This window comes from Aquila chrysaetos, chromosome 6 (assembly GCF_900496995.4).
Source record: "Aquila chrysaetos chrysaetos chromosome 6, bAquChr1.4, whole genome shotgun sequence".
Classification (NCBI taxonomy): Eukaryota; Metazoa; Chordata; class Aves; order Accipitriformes; family Accipitridae; genus Aquila; species Aquila chrysaetos.
This window is the reverse complement of record NC_044009.1, coordinates 53,578,900-53,595,215: the sequence shown is the minus strand read 5'-3', so window position 1 is coordinate 53,595,215 and position 16,316 is coordinate 53,578,900. Positions and strand designations below refer to the sequence as shown.

Here is a 16,316-nt window from a genome sequence, read left to right as displayed (position 1 = left end):
CTGTGTGCAAGTGCAAGTAAATACCTTAGTAATGTATTCCTATAGCTTCGTGATGTGTTTTTTACCCCTGTAGTTTTAAAATGGAAAATGATCTAGGACAGTCCCATTTCTTGACCCTTGTGAAATACAGCTTCAGGAACACAAATTCCAAAAGTGTTCTGTCTTAGAAATCCTATTAACGCCTCATTTACTAGAACTTTGTATTCCCGTGTGTGTTAAGTGTTAGGAAATGTTTTCTTCCAAGGATTTGTTTTCAGCAGGGACAAGTGTGCTGAGAACTTTATACACCAACTTTCAAGTGTGGGAAGGGCACTGCGCCCACCGGCTGTAAAGCCGGTAAGGTGTCTCCCGCTGAACGCGGGTTATCTGTGTATGGAGCTGCCGCCCGTGCCGCTGTGTGCGGAACGCAAGTGGCTGGCTGTCGGGGTGGTGGGCACGTTGGTGCAGCCCTGCGCGCTGGGCTACGTCTTGGGTGGGCTCCCGCAGTGAGCTTGCTGGTCCTATCTCTTGATCTTCTGCACTGGGGAGGCGGGGGATCAGCTAACTGCAGACTAATGGCATTTTGCCAGCGCAAACAGATTAAAACCGCATTCTCTGCAGGGTCCGTGCTGCGTTTTTGGAACTACAACTGCAAGGAAATGTTCTTTGGGTGTTTGCTGTCTGGAATGGTACTGAGAAGTGGGGTGGGACTAGCTGGAGAAGCTGGCGGCCAGGACGCGTTGCGCTGTGAGAAGTCTGTGTGGGTTTTAGTAACAGATAAGAGGAGACGCAACCGTCCGGGACCCCGCGGGGAGGGGTCGGCGGGTCTGAGGAGCTTTCCTGGGGGTGTTCTGGGGGCAGGCGCGGCGACGGTCTGCGCGGCACCTTGCCTCCAGCTGTGCTGCCGCCAGCCGCGCGCTGCCGAACGTCTCCGCTGGCGTTTCCCTGAGGAACCGCGGGTGGGGCGGTCTGTGCGAGATGGCGTTGTTCAGTGGGGATCGCAGTGCTCACCTGAGCCCGCGCTACCGGCGAAGAAGGCGTGGGGGGGGGGGAAAGACGCCGTAACTTACAGAAACGTGGTCTGTCTCGCCGCTGCCAGTCCCGGTCAGGACGACTGTGGGAAATCATTAAATCTTAATACGTCGTCGCACCACAGCCCTTCGCTTACCGTCTTTTTCCCTCCGCCCCGCTCTCTGTTGTGTCTTCCAAAAGCCTCGGAGTCTCCCGGCAGAGCCGGCGCGGGACCCGTGGTGCTGGCGGTGACGGTGGCGGTGCCGGTCTGCGTCCTGTCCCTCGTGGCGGTGCTGGCGGCGTGCTCCTGCCAGGGCCGGCGCTGCGCCCGCGGCAGGGCGAAGCAGCCCAACGTGGAGGAGCCCCTCTCCGAGTGCAACCTGGTGAACTCCGGGAAGACGCTGAAGGATCTCATCTACGACATGACGACCTCCGGCTCCGGCTCTGGTACGTGGGGGCTGCCCAGCTGCCTTGCCCGCCACCCTGGCCTCGGTCGCTTCGCTGCCGACTTTGGGAGCGGATCTTCTTGATGCTGAAACCGAAGGCAGACGTCCCACCTTGCTTGTAGGGTGGCGAACGTTGCCTGCCGGGCGGAGGGTGCAGGTGGGGGTCTTATCTCAGAGGCTCTGATGCTGGCGACGACTTTTACGTCAAGGGAGGTTTTGTGCCAATACGCTTGGCCGCACCTTCCAGCGGCAACAGGGCTTTGTTTGCTCTTTTTCTGCCAAGTTACGAAAGTTCGATCCTTTGTTTGAATGGAGGAGTTAAAAAAAGTTAATTCAGAAGCCAGTTTCAGCTGGTGAAACAAAACATTGCTGGCTGATGTGGCACAGCTGATAATAAAAGGTACTAAATTTAACTGAATGAGTCACGGTGCCACTCCTGAAATTTTTATAGCGGTGCCAAAATAATGTTACTCAAATTTCTTGTTTCGAGCAGAACGCCAACCTTTATAATATTTTTCCCATGTCTGATATCCTGTCTACTATGATGCCTCTATTGCTATTGAGAACTTGTTAAATCAAAGAAATGCAAAAATGAGGTGGGAATTAAAAAATTCCAGCTCATCAGGCTGGTGGCACGTCTGGTGTGTACAGCCCAGCTTTCAGTAACTAGAATTTTTATTTACTTGAAAAATACGTAAATCATGCTTACTTTTATTTATAAGTGAAAAATTTATAAATGTTGCTTAATTTAATTTGCTTTATTTTCCATGAACCACGTACCTTTCAGGATTAATTTATTGTACTTCCCTAGTGTTTTTTCACAGATATAATGAGTAGACTTTGGCTTTATTTACCCTGAAGTTTTAACCGTTCATAGGCATCCCTGAGCTAATAACAGGGCTTTATTTGCGCTGACCCACAGCAGAGGCAGACAGACCCTCATGTCCACCAGTGCGGTGATTTGTTCTGATTTCAGCCAAATAGCGAGTTTGCTTCTCTCTGCCTCGAGGTGACTCAGAGGTTGGCCACAGGCAGCCAGGACAAGCCCATGTAAAGGCAGTAGCAGCTGCAGGGTGTGAGGGCTCTGTTGAGGAAACTGGAGGGAAAATCGAAACAATTTGAGTAAGCTGACCTTCAAACTATAATTTTTCCTGCTGATTATTTTGCTCGGTTAAAAGCAAGGTTGTCTTGATTTAAAAAAAAAAAAAAGAAAAAAAAGTCTTCGTTTTAAGTCCCAGACAAATACAGTATCAAATCAAATGAGGCAGGGGTTTGTGGCTAGCAAAACAAAATGAAACTGCTATGATAATTTATTTTTCTTTTTGAAAATTTCAGCCAGAACAGATCAACTTAATTGACCGCAAAACAAACTGTAGCCCATATCAAACCAAATTAAGTAGTTCGGGCCTGCTTTTTATTTTTATTGTTTTTTTATGTTTTTTTTTTTAAATTTATTTGGGACTGGGGAGGTAGAGTTTGGGGAAAGAAGGGTACCTGTGTCATACAGGTCTTCTGGCTTTGCTGGAAGATATACCTGCGCAGTGGTTTCCTTAGAGCAGTGGGAGGGGAAGGGAGAGCTGACTTTGGGCAGGGCTGCTGGACGTGGCACGGCGGAGCTGGGGGCTGGCGGGGCTGAGGTCCAGCCCTGGCGTTTGCCAGCGCACGGTTATTGCAGTCTGTCACGGCTTTTTACACGTTGGTCACGGGCGGTCTTTTTCCCTTTGTCAACAGAATAGCGAAGCTGGGCTTATTTTCCAGGCAGGCCATGGCGTACATGCCAGTTTTTTCCGACCTTTTCTGTTTCTGTCCCCTGCCCCCTTGTCTGAAGGGTGTGTAATTCCTGTTGTGGCTCTCGAAGGAATCTGCGGAGCTTGTCCCCGGTGCAAGGGGGGTTCCCTGGTATCCCTCGGCAGACTAACAGGCGCTAGGCTTTCGCTGCACCCATCAAAACCTGACCCGCTGGTCTTCAGTCCGCGCGGAGGGCTCGCGCCCAACTCGCTTCAGGACTGAGACTGTCTGTTGTACCTAGTGACAGACACGAGGCACGCTCATCTGGCAAGTGACGCTGAAAAGGGTGATTTGGGGAGATTTTGGTTGGGAGAGGATTTTCCCTTGGTACTCTTTGAAAGCAAAGTCATGAGTACAGCTCACTGGAAAACGTCCAGCTTTGGGATTAAAGATCACCGCTGAACTCTTTCACAAATGCCCATCTCTTCTTTTTAAACTAGGTTTACCTCTGCTCGTACAAAGAACAATAGCGAGGACTATTGTCCTGCAGGAAATTGTAGGAAAAGGCCGATTTGGCGAAGTCTGGCGTGGAAGATGGTGCGGGGAAGATGTGGCTGTGAAAATCTTCTCCTCCAGAGACGAGCGGTCCTGGTTTCGGGAGGCAGAAATTTATCAGACGGTTATGCTGAGACACGAAAACATCCTGGGCTTTATTGCTGCCGATAACAAGGGTATGCTGCGAGTTGTGCGTGAAATCCCGGGTGTCTGCCTCAGAATTGCCCTCGCTGCCCCCGCTCCCATCTGAAATACCACTTTGAACCTCCCCGTTGTCCTGAGCTCCTTCCCGGTGGGGCAGTCGGCAGACTTGTTCGTTGTGGCCTGAGCCGGCCATGAAACGGGGAAGGTTTTTCCTGGCTAATTTTTTTAATAAAGCTGAATAATCTTGCTTCCTCTGGGTAGATAATGGGACGTGGACTCAGCTCTGGCTTGTCTCCGAGTACCACGAGCAAGGGTCCCTGTTCGACTACCTGAACAGAGGCACGGTGACGGTGGAGGGCATGGTCAAGCTGGCGCTGTCGGTGGCCAGCGGTCTGGCACACCTCCACATGGAAATCGTCGGCACGCAAGGCAAGTGCTTGTACTGCAAATATTTTAAGGAGCTTCAGTGTATTGGCAAAAATGTTTATGGGTGGTGTGGTACAGTAAAGCGTTTCACAAACTGTTATACCACAAGAAACAGTATTAGCGTAAGCGTGCGTGGTACACTATAAAGAGAGAACAGGAATATCATCTTCCCGCTGTAATTGTCTGCACCTCCTTCCACGTCTTTAAGTGGATGCCTGTGGGAGCAGCTGTGCTAAAGGGGAGCACTATTGAAGGATTTTCTAACTGAATTCGGAGGCTGAACTTACAGTTTCTGTTTTTGTGTTTTACTCCTGAAATACAGGTATTGGAACAAAAATGCCCTCGAGGCTTTTTTTTTAATGTGATGGCTTTTAGCAGAGCTTTACTTGGTACAAAATAGGGTTCAATGTTTTTTTTACAGGGTGCAGTAATGAATTTGAATAAAACTGTTTTTGCTTCCTTGCTCGTTACATTAAAATTCATACTGCTGTTACCAAAATTGACAGCGCTTCCTCTTTCTGCGCACAGGCAAGCCAGCGATCGCGCACCGAGATCTGAAATCTAAAAACATCCTGGTGAAGAGGAACGAAAGCTGCGCCATCGCGGACCTGGGCCTGGCGGTGAAGCACGACTCGGTGCTCAACACCATCGACATTCCCCAGAACCCCAGGGTGGGCACCAGGAGGTGGGTGAGGGCGAGCTGCCGACCGCCCGCCCGGCTCGCCCCGCGGGGACGGCTTCTCTCCGCCCGTCCCTCCATCCGTGTCTTCCCCCTCTGCTTTTGGAGTCTTGTCGAGCGTTGGCAGCAGACCCCAGCCCACCCCGTCCCCGCCGGGTGGGTGCGGAAGGCGGTTGCCAGCCCCCGGACCGGGACGGAGCTCCCCATCCCACACGGAGCGCGGCTCCGCGGCGCGTGTCGGTCACCCCGTGTGTGTGCTGGGCATCGCTGCCGGCACCCTGAGTGGATGTGGGCAGCGGCGGCATTAAATTCATCAGCCGGGCTGATGCTCGTGCTTTCGGTCGGGATCGCCGTCAGAAGGAATTTCCCTTTTTTCCCAGTAGGACCGGCTGCTACCTGGCCCCGGCGTGCAGCTGCAGTCTTTTGTGTGAACTCCCTTTAGCAAATTGACCTTTGTGTGCTTTAAAGGTATATGGCTCCCGAGATACTCGATGACGTAATGAACACGAACATCTTCGAGTCCTTCAAGCGTGCAGACATATACTCTCTTGGGCTAGTATACTGGGAGATAGCCCGAAGGTGCTCCGTTGGAGGTGAGGTTTCTGGCCTTTTCATTTCGCAATCCAGACCGCTTTTATCTTCAATAGAACAAAAGCGCTTTCAATTCTTGGCAGTATGTGGCGGTAGAAGTCTGTTGGGGAGCAGTCGTTCAAGGTGGCCCCAAATGTTCCTCTGTTCTCTCTCATTGCCTGTGAAAACAATTAGAGTTTGTTCTGGAGAATCTACTTTGGATTTTGTGTTACCTACACAATAAATCTTTCCTAGGAATCACTGAGGAATACCAGTTGCCTTACTACGACGTTGTGCCTTCTGATCCTTCGATAGAAGATATGAGAAGGGTAGTTTGTGAGCAGAAGCTCAGACCAAATATTCCAAACCAGTGGCAAAGCTGTGAGGTAAAAGCAGTTTTCCAGTTTATTACAAAGCATATTTAAATTAAGACAGAATTTTTCAGTGAGCCAAAGGGAACTCGGTGTCCAGCCTCTCCTGAACTTAAATGTGTTTCAGATGTCTAGCTCTCTTTCAGCTCCCACATCAATACAGAGAAAACTGTCTTTGCACCAAGCGCTGAACTCTCTCGAATATAGGTCTTAATTTGTGGTACTGCTGTTGTATTACCATTTCAGAGAGCTCTGTATTTTATCTTCCAGTATTGCACTTAAAAAATTAAAAGCAGGAGGTGACGGTTTTGTTCTTGACCTGTTCTTTTAACTTCTGATTTGCAGGCGCTGCGAGTAATGGGCAGGATAATGCGCGAATGTTGGTACGCCAACGGTGCCGCGCGGCTGACCGCCCTGCGTATCAAGAAGACGATTTCGCAGCTCTGCGTGCAGGAAGACTCCAAAGCCTGACAGAGCTCCCTGGAGGAGGAGAGGGGAATGAATTCTTCTGTTCATCTTCTAACATGTGATATTTTTTATTTTTGGTCTATGGTTCATATCTAACATGTGATATTATTTTTATTTTTGGTCTACCTCAGATAACGTGGTTCAGTATTTTAGTGCCCAAACCGGAGCACTGACATCTAGCTTCATATTTGGCCACTGCAAGGGGCAGCTTTTGACTCATAGTTCCTGTTTTATACAGCAAGTCAATGATTTGCTTTGGTTTTCTGAAGTAAGTTAGACACTAGCCTAATCGCAGAAAGGAGCTTAAAACACCACGGCAGTATGAAAATACCTTTGGCTGTTGTGCTTTTTATTCTAGTCAAACCCCAAACGTATTGGAAATAGCTGGTATTGGTTAAAGCCTGTTTGCAAGAGAAAGCACGTGTTTTATCCTCAAACCAAGTAAAAGAACAAATTTAATCCAGCTTTTTACGTATTTTTACGCAGGAATCTGAAAAGAGGCTGTCAGTAAAATGCATTTTTAAATATGATATTTATCATTACCTAAGCAAATAAAAAAGCTCAAAATTCCACTAAGCATGTATATTGTGAACAAAAGCATCTAGTCAGTTCTTTATTAACTTTTATTTTTATTGTCTTGATTTTATACATAATATTAGGATTTGGAGTTATTTTACTCTGTTCATTTGTTGATTGAACATATCGGTCAAGGGACGATTTTTCTTTTTAACAGGTAGTAGGAAAAATAATAAAGGCAATACTTTTACAAAAGATAGGTAGGGATGGAATGGGAGAAATTCTACCTAAACTGCAAAAGTATATATTTTTAAACAACATCTTGCCAGTCTGCCACTGGTAACATTTTTGAGTGCCTTTTGATGTTTTAGGGGGAAGCTTTAACAAAATTAATTCTCGGAAAACAGTTGAAACCTGGCAGAAAGGTTCGTTTCTCGTTGCAGCGACGTACTGCACGGCCCGCCTCGCTGTGCCGGGGGATCTGGGGATGCCCACGCGCTCGGGAGCCGCCACGCAGCCCTCGGGAGCGGCGGGGCTCCTGCCGAGGCTGGGTGCTGGCGCAGTGCCGGTGGCTTCGGGAGGTGAACGTGCTTTCTACTGCCCTAGCTTTTGGCACTTAAAATTCGTGCTTCAAAGGTACCTGCGCTCTGGACTGGATCACTGTTTGCCATTGTCTGTCACAGCCTCGGGACCTGTTAAAATGTACGTTTAAAGCGCTGATCTCCTTGCAGGAAGCCAATACAGCCTGTTCAGAGGTTTCATACGGATTTCTGTAATAGCACCAGCCTGGTGAAAAGTACTAATATTTCTAATCGTATTTCCATAATACTGCAAGCTGTCAACAGTGGGGTGTTTTTTCAAAATTCACTGACGTTCTGGCGTTTTGTGAATTCTGCCCCGCTCCGTTTTCCAGACATTTGAATATAGTATTCTAATATTTTCAATAGCCAAAATTCTACGTTTCATAATCATGGTTCTTCAAATGTTTCTAAATCCAGGTGGTCCTTGGAAATTAAGCCCAGAGATGTTTCCAGAATAGCAAAGCTTTGCAAAAATTCGCTGTAGTGTAAGCTGTTAGCTAATGACGGTATTTAAGATTAATCTTTGACATGGAACCTCTTGAATTGGGGCTCTTACATGGAAGAATGGGTTAAACTTTTACTGAGTGGGACGGTCAGTAGTATCAGTACTCCATGTTTCATCCTGACACACACACTCTAGGACATTATGGACTCTTTATGGATGTTAATTGCCCCATAAATAGGCTCTAGTGCAATTTACCTGTTTGCATAAGTTTTAGTCGCTCCTGCTTTTGCTAAGCCATGCAAGTCTGTTGCTGGTCTGTTAGCTGAATGGTGGAGAATATTTCTACTAGATTGCTAGTAGATTTGTTTCCAGTATGCTTTCTGAGGTATAATCAAAGTCATCTTACAGATTTAATTCTTATGTGCTTCAACTGCATAAGCTACACCAGGGAGCTTAACAGATGCGTACTTTCTAAGCTGTTTGAGGGGTAATTGTTGCAACTGCATGATCCAGAGTGTGATGCTGACTTGAGTACCAAAGGATTTGCAAACATAAGATCCAGCATTTGTTCTTGTAGAATGTAACTTGAAAAACATCCTTATGTTAAAAAGGAACAATCAAAGATTTTTTTTTTTTTTTTTTTTTTTAAGTGGGAAAAGGAAACGTCTTATCCATTGAAATCAACTCTTCTTGAATGTGCAGAATAAGGTGTCTGAAATCAACGATAGTGGAGTAAAAGTAATTTTAAATAGTATTAGGACTGTTTCTTCAAAAGTATTTAAACTGTGCAGGTGAAATGGACTTTTCAGAATTGTTTTAGCACTCAGGAAGGTGCCCAAAAGGAGACGGTCCATCTTTCCAGAGCTCCTGGTGCTTGCAGACCCAGTTAGCTCTTCTTCTGAGAGAAAAGAATCAAATGTTTGTGAACAACCACAGTACTGTGTTAAAATATGCATTAAAACCAGTCATTTAGAACAATTAACAAGGAGAACGTGTCAAAGAGTGAAGCGTAGTGAAGTGGCAGAGTCGTCTTGCAGGGTGACCTGCCGGTATGGCGTACCCGTGAACAACTAGCCTGAGGAACTCTGAAAATGGCTCCAGCGTGTTCCTGAACGTCTGCGCCTCGCAGCGTCACGCAGCTGCGCAGTCACAGCGCTGCCTACCCACGCTGGAGTCGTGAGTCACGAAACACAAATAGCTGTTTAAAATAATGCTGAAACAACTGAAGGAAACAATTCTAAAGCAAAAAGTACTGTAGTTTCCAAAGGAGAATGCAACAGAATCAAGTTCATCCCAAGTACACCCGCCCCTACGCTGACAGCGGGTACGGTCTCTGTTGTTAGCGGTACGGTTTGTGGTTGAGCAGGTTCATGATTGTGCAGGGGGGAGCGGAGGAAAGAGCGGTGTGTGCTGAGCAGTGTAAAGGAACCGTCTCGATAGCAAAGCCGGTGATGGTTACAGCAGCCTTGATGCTTTAAGACTCATTAGTGGAAACTTCATCAGTTGCCATACAAAACGCAGGATGACCAAGGGACACTATTAGCTTCTCTTATACCACTTTTAAAACATATTAATTACTTTGCCTAAAATGGAGACATTCCTTGAACTTCACAGTGAGAGTGATCAGAATGCTCTCTAGGGGGTTTTCTTCCATTTTAAATTCAGTCCTATGCACTTTTTATCTATATTATCCTTTGAAAGTATCTGTGCCCTTGAAGTGTATCTGGTAACTGTTCCTGGGGATTCTTTCCCTGTGAATTGGATTGCACGGTGGAGGAATTTGGTGTCTGTGCAGAAGCTCCTCTGGGTCAGGAACCATGCTAGACTAAAGTCGCACTGTGAAATTAAAAAAAATGTGCTTTTTGGCATAAGGCGCTTTGGTGACCCACTCTCAGGGTAGAGCTAGGAGAGGGTTTACTGGGTACCACAGTAGTGAGCTGGCGATCAGGGACAGTACTTGCTGCAGCCCTCCTCCGCTCTGGGGACCGAGCTGTGGTCTGTGCATGTTGTGTCTGCTGAAATAAATGTGGTCCCTGCCTTCGCGAGGCTCGTGCGGCTGTTACAGTGGCCTTATGCCGCAGCACACCCGGTTGTTATTTACACCGTGGTGTAATGAAATCGGGCAGGATGTGCAAGGGGGAGCTCACTGGCACGAGCCTGTGTTCCTCTGCGGCTCCTCCACAGTCTGCCCTGGGATACAGCCTGCTCCCCTTGCTTTTTTTAATTTAACCTTGCTTCAGACACCAGTGTAACCACCATGGGTAACTTCTTTTTAGTTGTAAATGCCACTTGCTTTGTCCTATCCGTTCGGTCACTTTTCCGTGGTGGCAGATTTTTAGCCTATGTTTTCTCAGTTTCCCTCTTGACTCTCTGCAAATTGTTGAACAACCCTGGAATCTGAAAAAGACCCTTTTGGTGCTGAGCTGGGGAGGTGTGCGAAGGGGAGGATGCTCTGTGCAGCCGGATGCTGGTCTGGCTCGGCTGCACCTCTCCCAGGTCACGGCTCTAGCCCTGGGAATACTTTAAATCTTTTCCTGCGCATATCTGATGGCATGAGATGTTATGGTCTGTTTGCCCTAGCTTTTCACTTACCTCAACATTTTTGCACTGGTTTTCTTTTTTCTTTTGTTGTTGAGGTAAATGTACGTTTTGGCAAACTAGAGTTAAACAGAACTCAGCCAAGGGGCTGATGTTGTTATACTGGGCTTTAAGATGTTTGTAAACGGTATGCTCCTTTTTAAAAAAAAAAAAACAAAAACAAACCCCCTTGTTTTAGTGGCCTTTCTCCTCAATGTAGATTTGTCCTGTTCAAATTTAAGAACAGAGTTATGCTGAGACACTTCTTTGTGGTTTTAGAGAGGCTTAGGTTTCTTGAGAGGTTACTAACGTTCCTGCTAATCTTCACTTAAAGCACAAGTTCTTAAGCTCATAAAAATTTTCAAGCTCAAGGATGCTCAAGACCAGTCACCACATTTAGCCTCTCCTAATTGATGCTTCTAGTTTGGGGGAGTTACTAATTTTTTAAATTTGCTTCTAATAACAACCTAAAACTTCGCATGGAATACAAACTGAAAGGGAAGGTTAATTAACATTTTCTCTAGCACCTAATTTTTTTTTTTGCTTCCTTAACTGCTGCCTCCAAATACCCCTTGAGAAATTGAAACTGTAATCTCTTTTGCACTTGCTACTTTTATAGTCATTTGCACTTAACCAAATCATTCCCTCTTGTGACCCTATAAAGAATCCTATAATATTTTAGTCATTGTTATGTCACTTCTTTTTTTGGTAATAGATTCAGGAATTATAAATAAATTTGTTTAGAAATATGTCTAGTCCCTACAACGGGTCTTGACACTGAACGAAGCAAGATCTTCTTGCAGTCCCTGTCTGCTGGGATCTCCTGTGACCGTTGATGGGCTCAGGAATGTCCCCAGCACATCACTGCTAATGGGAAGGAAGTTTCTGTGTTTAATTTGTGGCTGTTGAACGGTATCTTACGAACTGCCTCACCACTACATGGGCAAGTTTAGCACCAGGACTTCGGTCTGCGGCAGGTAGCGCTTCCGCAGGGCTCCCACCCGCGTGGTGGGTTTCATTGTGAGGACGGGTGGGAAGACGCTCTGTTGCATTCTTTGTGGTCTGCAGATACTGATGCAGAAGCGCATTTGTGTGTAGTGGTGTGTGCTGATCAAGGTTAGGGCTCAAAAATTCCTACTGTGGTTTTGTGTCGGTTTTCTAAAGCTCTCCTTGGCCTGCATGCAGAGCCCCGTGCCAGCGGCAGCACCTGGAGCTAAACTTCTCCTGTGAATCGGACCGCTCTTACCTTGGCAGTGCAAGCTCCGTGTCTGTGATTCTGAACGGTGTGGGGGGGGGTCATCCCTATGTGCTGCGGCACCCCAATCCGTTTGAAGCTTTTAGGGAAAGACATCCATGTTCTGTTTTAACAGGCAGCACAATTTATGAATGTATGGGAAATAAGTGTTAAGAGGTACAATATATTTCTACAGAATACAAGAAATGTGCAATAAGTTATAAGTTATACTGAATGTATTTTTGGCATAAATAGACTGAATGTATTTTGAATGTAGCTATTACATTTGTGTCTAAATCTGCTGTGGTTTTCAGTCCCCAAAGAGAAATGTGTAGTGTTCTGTCAATCTACAAGCTAGTTTCCGAGTTGTCTGTTTTTTAAAGAAGCATTAATATTTTATCTGGAAGTACTGTAATATTTTAGAACTTAGTATAGCAGTACAATGCTAAAATTCAACCTTCATATTGTGAAATACCTAATCTAGTGTACACTGCAGCAAGTTATTTTAAAAACTATTGCTAAAGTTATTGCTTGATATTGCAGCTGCCCTGGGTGTAAATAATTTGTTTAAATGTTGTATTTTGTATGCATATTTTACATACTGGTATACTTTCAGAAAGACGTGGCGATTTTAATAAATTAAGCACACTCTGCCATTGTGTTCCCGTGAAGTGTAAAACTATTTTTTTTCATGTTCATTTTGTGAGCGGAAAAGGGTTGAGGGCTGTGTCAGGTAACTTGTAGACATTGGAGGCGTCAAACATGAGCCAAAGCTCTTCCGCCAGCGTGTGCCCCCCAGCCCCTCACCCGGCAGGTGTGCTGGGCAGGGGGCTGCCGCCGCCGAGCACGGGGCTCTCGGGTCTCTGCAGACACTGGGAAAGGGCAAGCTTCCCATCGCTGCTCCTGGCCGGTGTGCTGCAAAATGGGGAATGAGTCACATCTGGAAGGGCATCCTGCGTTTTTTCCGGACTCCCGTTCTGTAGGGTGGCGTGCAGCGATGGTGTGTGAGCTCTGCCTCGCCGTTCCTCCTTGCACGTGCTCTCCCTGGTGTGCGGCGGACGTGGTGATGCGTGAAACGTCCAGCTTCTGCTTCTGGCTATGAACCCTTATTCTACCAAAGGAGATGAACAGCTAGTAAGCACCGGTGCTGAACCAGAGCGTTCCTTGTACCCTCATGCCTCCCTGCCTGGGAAGTGGCAGCTTCTTCCCCGTGCTGGAGAGCAACCTTCCCGAGATAAGGGGTTGACGTCTTGTACCTGTAGGGAGGAGAGCCTGCTCTCGGCCTTAGCATGTTGTTCTTGCACCTGTGCTGGTGTGAACTCTGTCTGATCTCCCTTTCATACAAGAGTCCCTGGATCCCACTCTTCCAGCTATCTAGGTGCTCAGTGGTGTAAATCTGAGTGAGACCAGCTCACACAGAGCACTTCAATTCTGAAGTCGGCTTGCTTGAAAATCCCCCTAACATAACCGTAACCGGGGGATTTAAGTCAGGCTTTATTCAGATTTAAGGCATGTCAAAATGAAATCCACCGTGCTACTACCCAAGAGTATCAAGACTTACATGGCTTTTGAAGGGTACTGTGGGCTTTTATTTTTTTTTTTCTTAAAAAGACCTTTGTATTGTAGGCAATTACTTTTGAGTTCGGCCCTTCTGCAACACACAGTGGGATCATAAGTGCACTTTTACTTTTTGGTAACTGCACATTTCAAGGAAGTTCTAATTGCCAGGTCTGATGCTGGCTATGAAGCGCAGGTTCTGGTTGCTGTAAGGCAAGTTTGGGTGGCCCTGGACCGGGTCCCCAGTGGAACAGCAGCAGCTTGTGTCTTGTCTGCAAGCGTCGGCTGCCATCCCCTGGCCAGCACCGCGCCGGGCTGGTGTCCATCGCCCGGGAGAGCAAAATGGTGCACTGCCAGCAGCCTGAGAAATTCCTGCTTCCTTGGGGGTCCTCTTTTCCAGCACATGTGGAAGGAGGAGCAGCTTGTCCCTGTGAGCTAGACGGGTGCTTTTGTATGCGGGTGCTGCGCCCCAGCCACCGCATCCCAGCTCGGGGGGCAGGCGTGGTGCTTGGCACGCCAGCAAAATGCCAAGGGCTTTCACGTGGGGAGAGGTGTTCATGAGAAATTGCTCAGTGGGGGATTTGGGCCTAAAACAGAAAGGGCTAATTCTTCATTTTCTTGTTATTAGGTAAACCAACTCCACAGGAGTCATCGGTACAAACCTGGTAGAAAAGGAGAAGAGCCAGCTCACAAGTCCCTGAAGGTACAGGTTCATGTCCTGCAGAGGATGACTCCTCGCTTGTTCCTCCTGCCCCGATAATGTGAGTGTGGGCAGAAACCCTGCAGGCATCTCAGCCTTAGAAGGATGGATGCTTCAGAAGCGGGCAGCTTTGCCTGAGCTCTGCTCCTAGGAAAGTCCCCCCCCCCTTCCCTGTGCATTTTAGAGTTGGTTAACCGTGAACTCAAATGTAAAGCCTTGCTGAGACACAAACCGCTGCTCTGTTACTTGTAAGGATGCAACTCCCCTCCGAGCTCTGTAGCTGGTGTTTCCTGTCTCTGTTCATTATGCTGTGAGCTGAATTCATAGAAGTGGCAGACTAGAAACGGCTGTAACTTAGCATGCAGAACAGAAAGGCTTTGTTTTGTAATGGAAATTGCTTATGAAGTCTAAAGATTTCCGTGACTTTTCTAAGTGGCTGAAGGAGGGTGTATACACGTGCATAATATACACATATACACATTATACACACATAATTAGTATAAAGAGCTTGCATGTGTGCGCACAGAGGAGAGAAGTGTGCATCTGCAGAGGACCTGCCAATCGCCCACCCAGTCACTGCCTGGGTGATGCACCGTTTATTTCACAGCTGTGGGAATGGCACGATCTCGTTGACAAATGACTGGATTTTGGAAGGCTGCAGCATCTTGTTTTCTTTCAAATATTTTATTAATTCTTTCCTGGGCCTGATGAACTGTGGGAATTTAGGAGGCATGTGAGTTCATGAGAGCCCAGGAAATGTGTAGGTAGTCCATAAAGAAAACAAAAAGGAGGAGAAAATAGCAAAAATAAGCAATCTCCAGTCAATAGGCTGCAGCATTATTATGCTGCAGAGGCAGGTTCTTTTCCTCTTGCATTAAGTGTTTGATTGCCTCTTAATTATTTGGTATCAATTTAATTGCACTCTTTGTCATTGCCCAGGCATCCTGTGGCTGCAACAGTCTGGGTGGTAGGATGCCGTTTTAAGAACCTGCCTCCCACTTTGAGGGCTGGCCTGTCTTTGGAGACTGGAAGCAAGGGACTGTATTTTAAGGTTCTGTCAGTTTAATATTAAAGAATTTACTTTAGATACTGCTGTACTTAATACCAGCATGAGTATAGGATCTGGCATAGGCCTAGAATCTGGGCTCAAAGTAAATGTGAAGGGGACTGAAAGAAGCTAGGATTTTCCCTTGCATTATCTTCATAAAGTTTTTTCTTTGCAAATTACTGTATAAAGCATTGCAATGGACTTTGTGTTTAAGTATGTTTATAATACTTTAATAAGCCAATATGGCAGACCTGGTATATATCCTACAAATGCCTTACTCTCCCATTTCACGCTAAGCCTTTCAATAAAGCATCTGAGGGGAAGGAGGGGTGCTCTCTGCACTCTGAAGGTGATGGTTATCGACTCACTGAATGATTTGCTTCAAACTGCACGGTGCTGGGAATGTTTGCTAGAACTCCAGGTGCCCCCAGGAGCTGGGGAATACCCTTCTGAGAAGCACTCTTGTTTCACAGCCCTGCCCTAAGAGAACTGGCTTTGCTGTTTGGGAATTCATTTCCAGTGAAACAGGGAACAAATCAGAGGGGGTAGAAATCGGTGTGCTGCCATTTCAGGCCCTCTCGTGGATGAAGGGACCACTGCAGTGGGAGCAGAGTGTGGGGAAACAGCCCCCAAAAAGCCACTCTGTGCTGGTTTGTGGTGGCGATGGCACAGACCAGCAAGAGGCTTTGGGTTTGATGGGATTTATGGGGTTTGCCTCATTCTCCGCTGGGCTGGACTGCAATAGCTGAGAAGCCATAACTTGCAGAACTGCACCACAGGAGGGATTTGGTCTAACTGGTGTCTCGGTGCTAGCAAAATTATGAGAAATTTTAAGATTAAATTAATACTCAGCTGAGTTTTCATAGTGTGTGCAGGGGGAAACATAACACTAAAATCTACTTTCTTTTAAACCTTTTGAGAATGGTTTGAATAGCAAATAAGATGACCACAGATGAAAATTATCTTTTAATGAGACAGCAGTATGAATGGGATGCTACAACACAGTGGTACTGCAGTCGTCTGGGGATCTTCCGTTATGAACAAGCAGTTATGTACATTATTGTGTGTATATGCAGCTGAGTGCCCTTTACCTGCTCCTGAGAGGGGGTAGACCTGCTAAGCTGTGTGCCCTAAATCTACTCCAATAATAGGAAGCAGAAATCCCCTTTAACAGGACAGTTTTGCTGTGAAACATATCGACCTACCCCGACACCACAAACCTGGTGTTCTCTTTCTGAAAGACCTGTCCCAGCGGTGCAGAGTACACAGCTGTGGGGAAGT

General features: G+C 46.7%; 1 protein-coding gene across 4 annotated transcripts in view; it reads left to right on the top strand.

Annotated features, from left to right (window-relative positions):
* ACVR1C (activin A receptor type 1C) overlaps window positions 1-12,384 on the top strand; it is a 38,846-nt gene extending 26,462 nt beyond the window's left edge. For 3 of the 4 annotated variants that reach the window (XM_030018058.2, XM_030018059.2, XM_030018056.2), the window contains 8 exons: window positions 1,192-1,437; window positions 3,665-3,895; window positions 4,125-4,292; window positions 4,818-4,974; window positions 5,437-5,561; window positions 5,794-5,924; window positions 6,255-6,433; window positions 6,475-12,384. In XM_030018058.2, the coding sequence (XP_029873918.1) occupies window positions 1,192-1,437; window positions 3,665-3,895; window positions 4,125-4,292; window positions 4,818-4,974; window positions 5,437-5,561; window positions 5,794-5,924; window positions 6,255-6,380 (1,184 nt within the window). In that variant the 3' untranslated portion in view covers window positions 6,381-6,433; window positions 6,475-12,384. The remainder of the gene's footprint in view (window positions 1-1,191; window positions 1,438-3,664; window positions 3,896-4,124; window positions 4,293-4,817; window positions 4,975-5,436; window positions 5,562-5,793; window positions 5,925-6,254; window positions 6,434-6,474) is intronic. The other variant, XM_030018060.2, reaches the window with a different exon arrangement.
* Window positions 12,385-16,316: the final 3,932 nt, after the last annotated feature.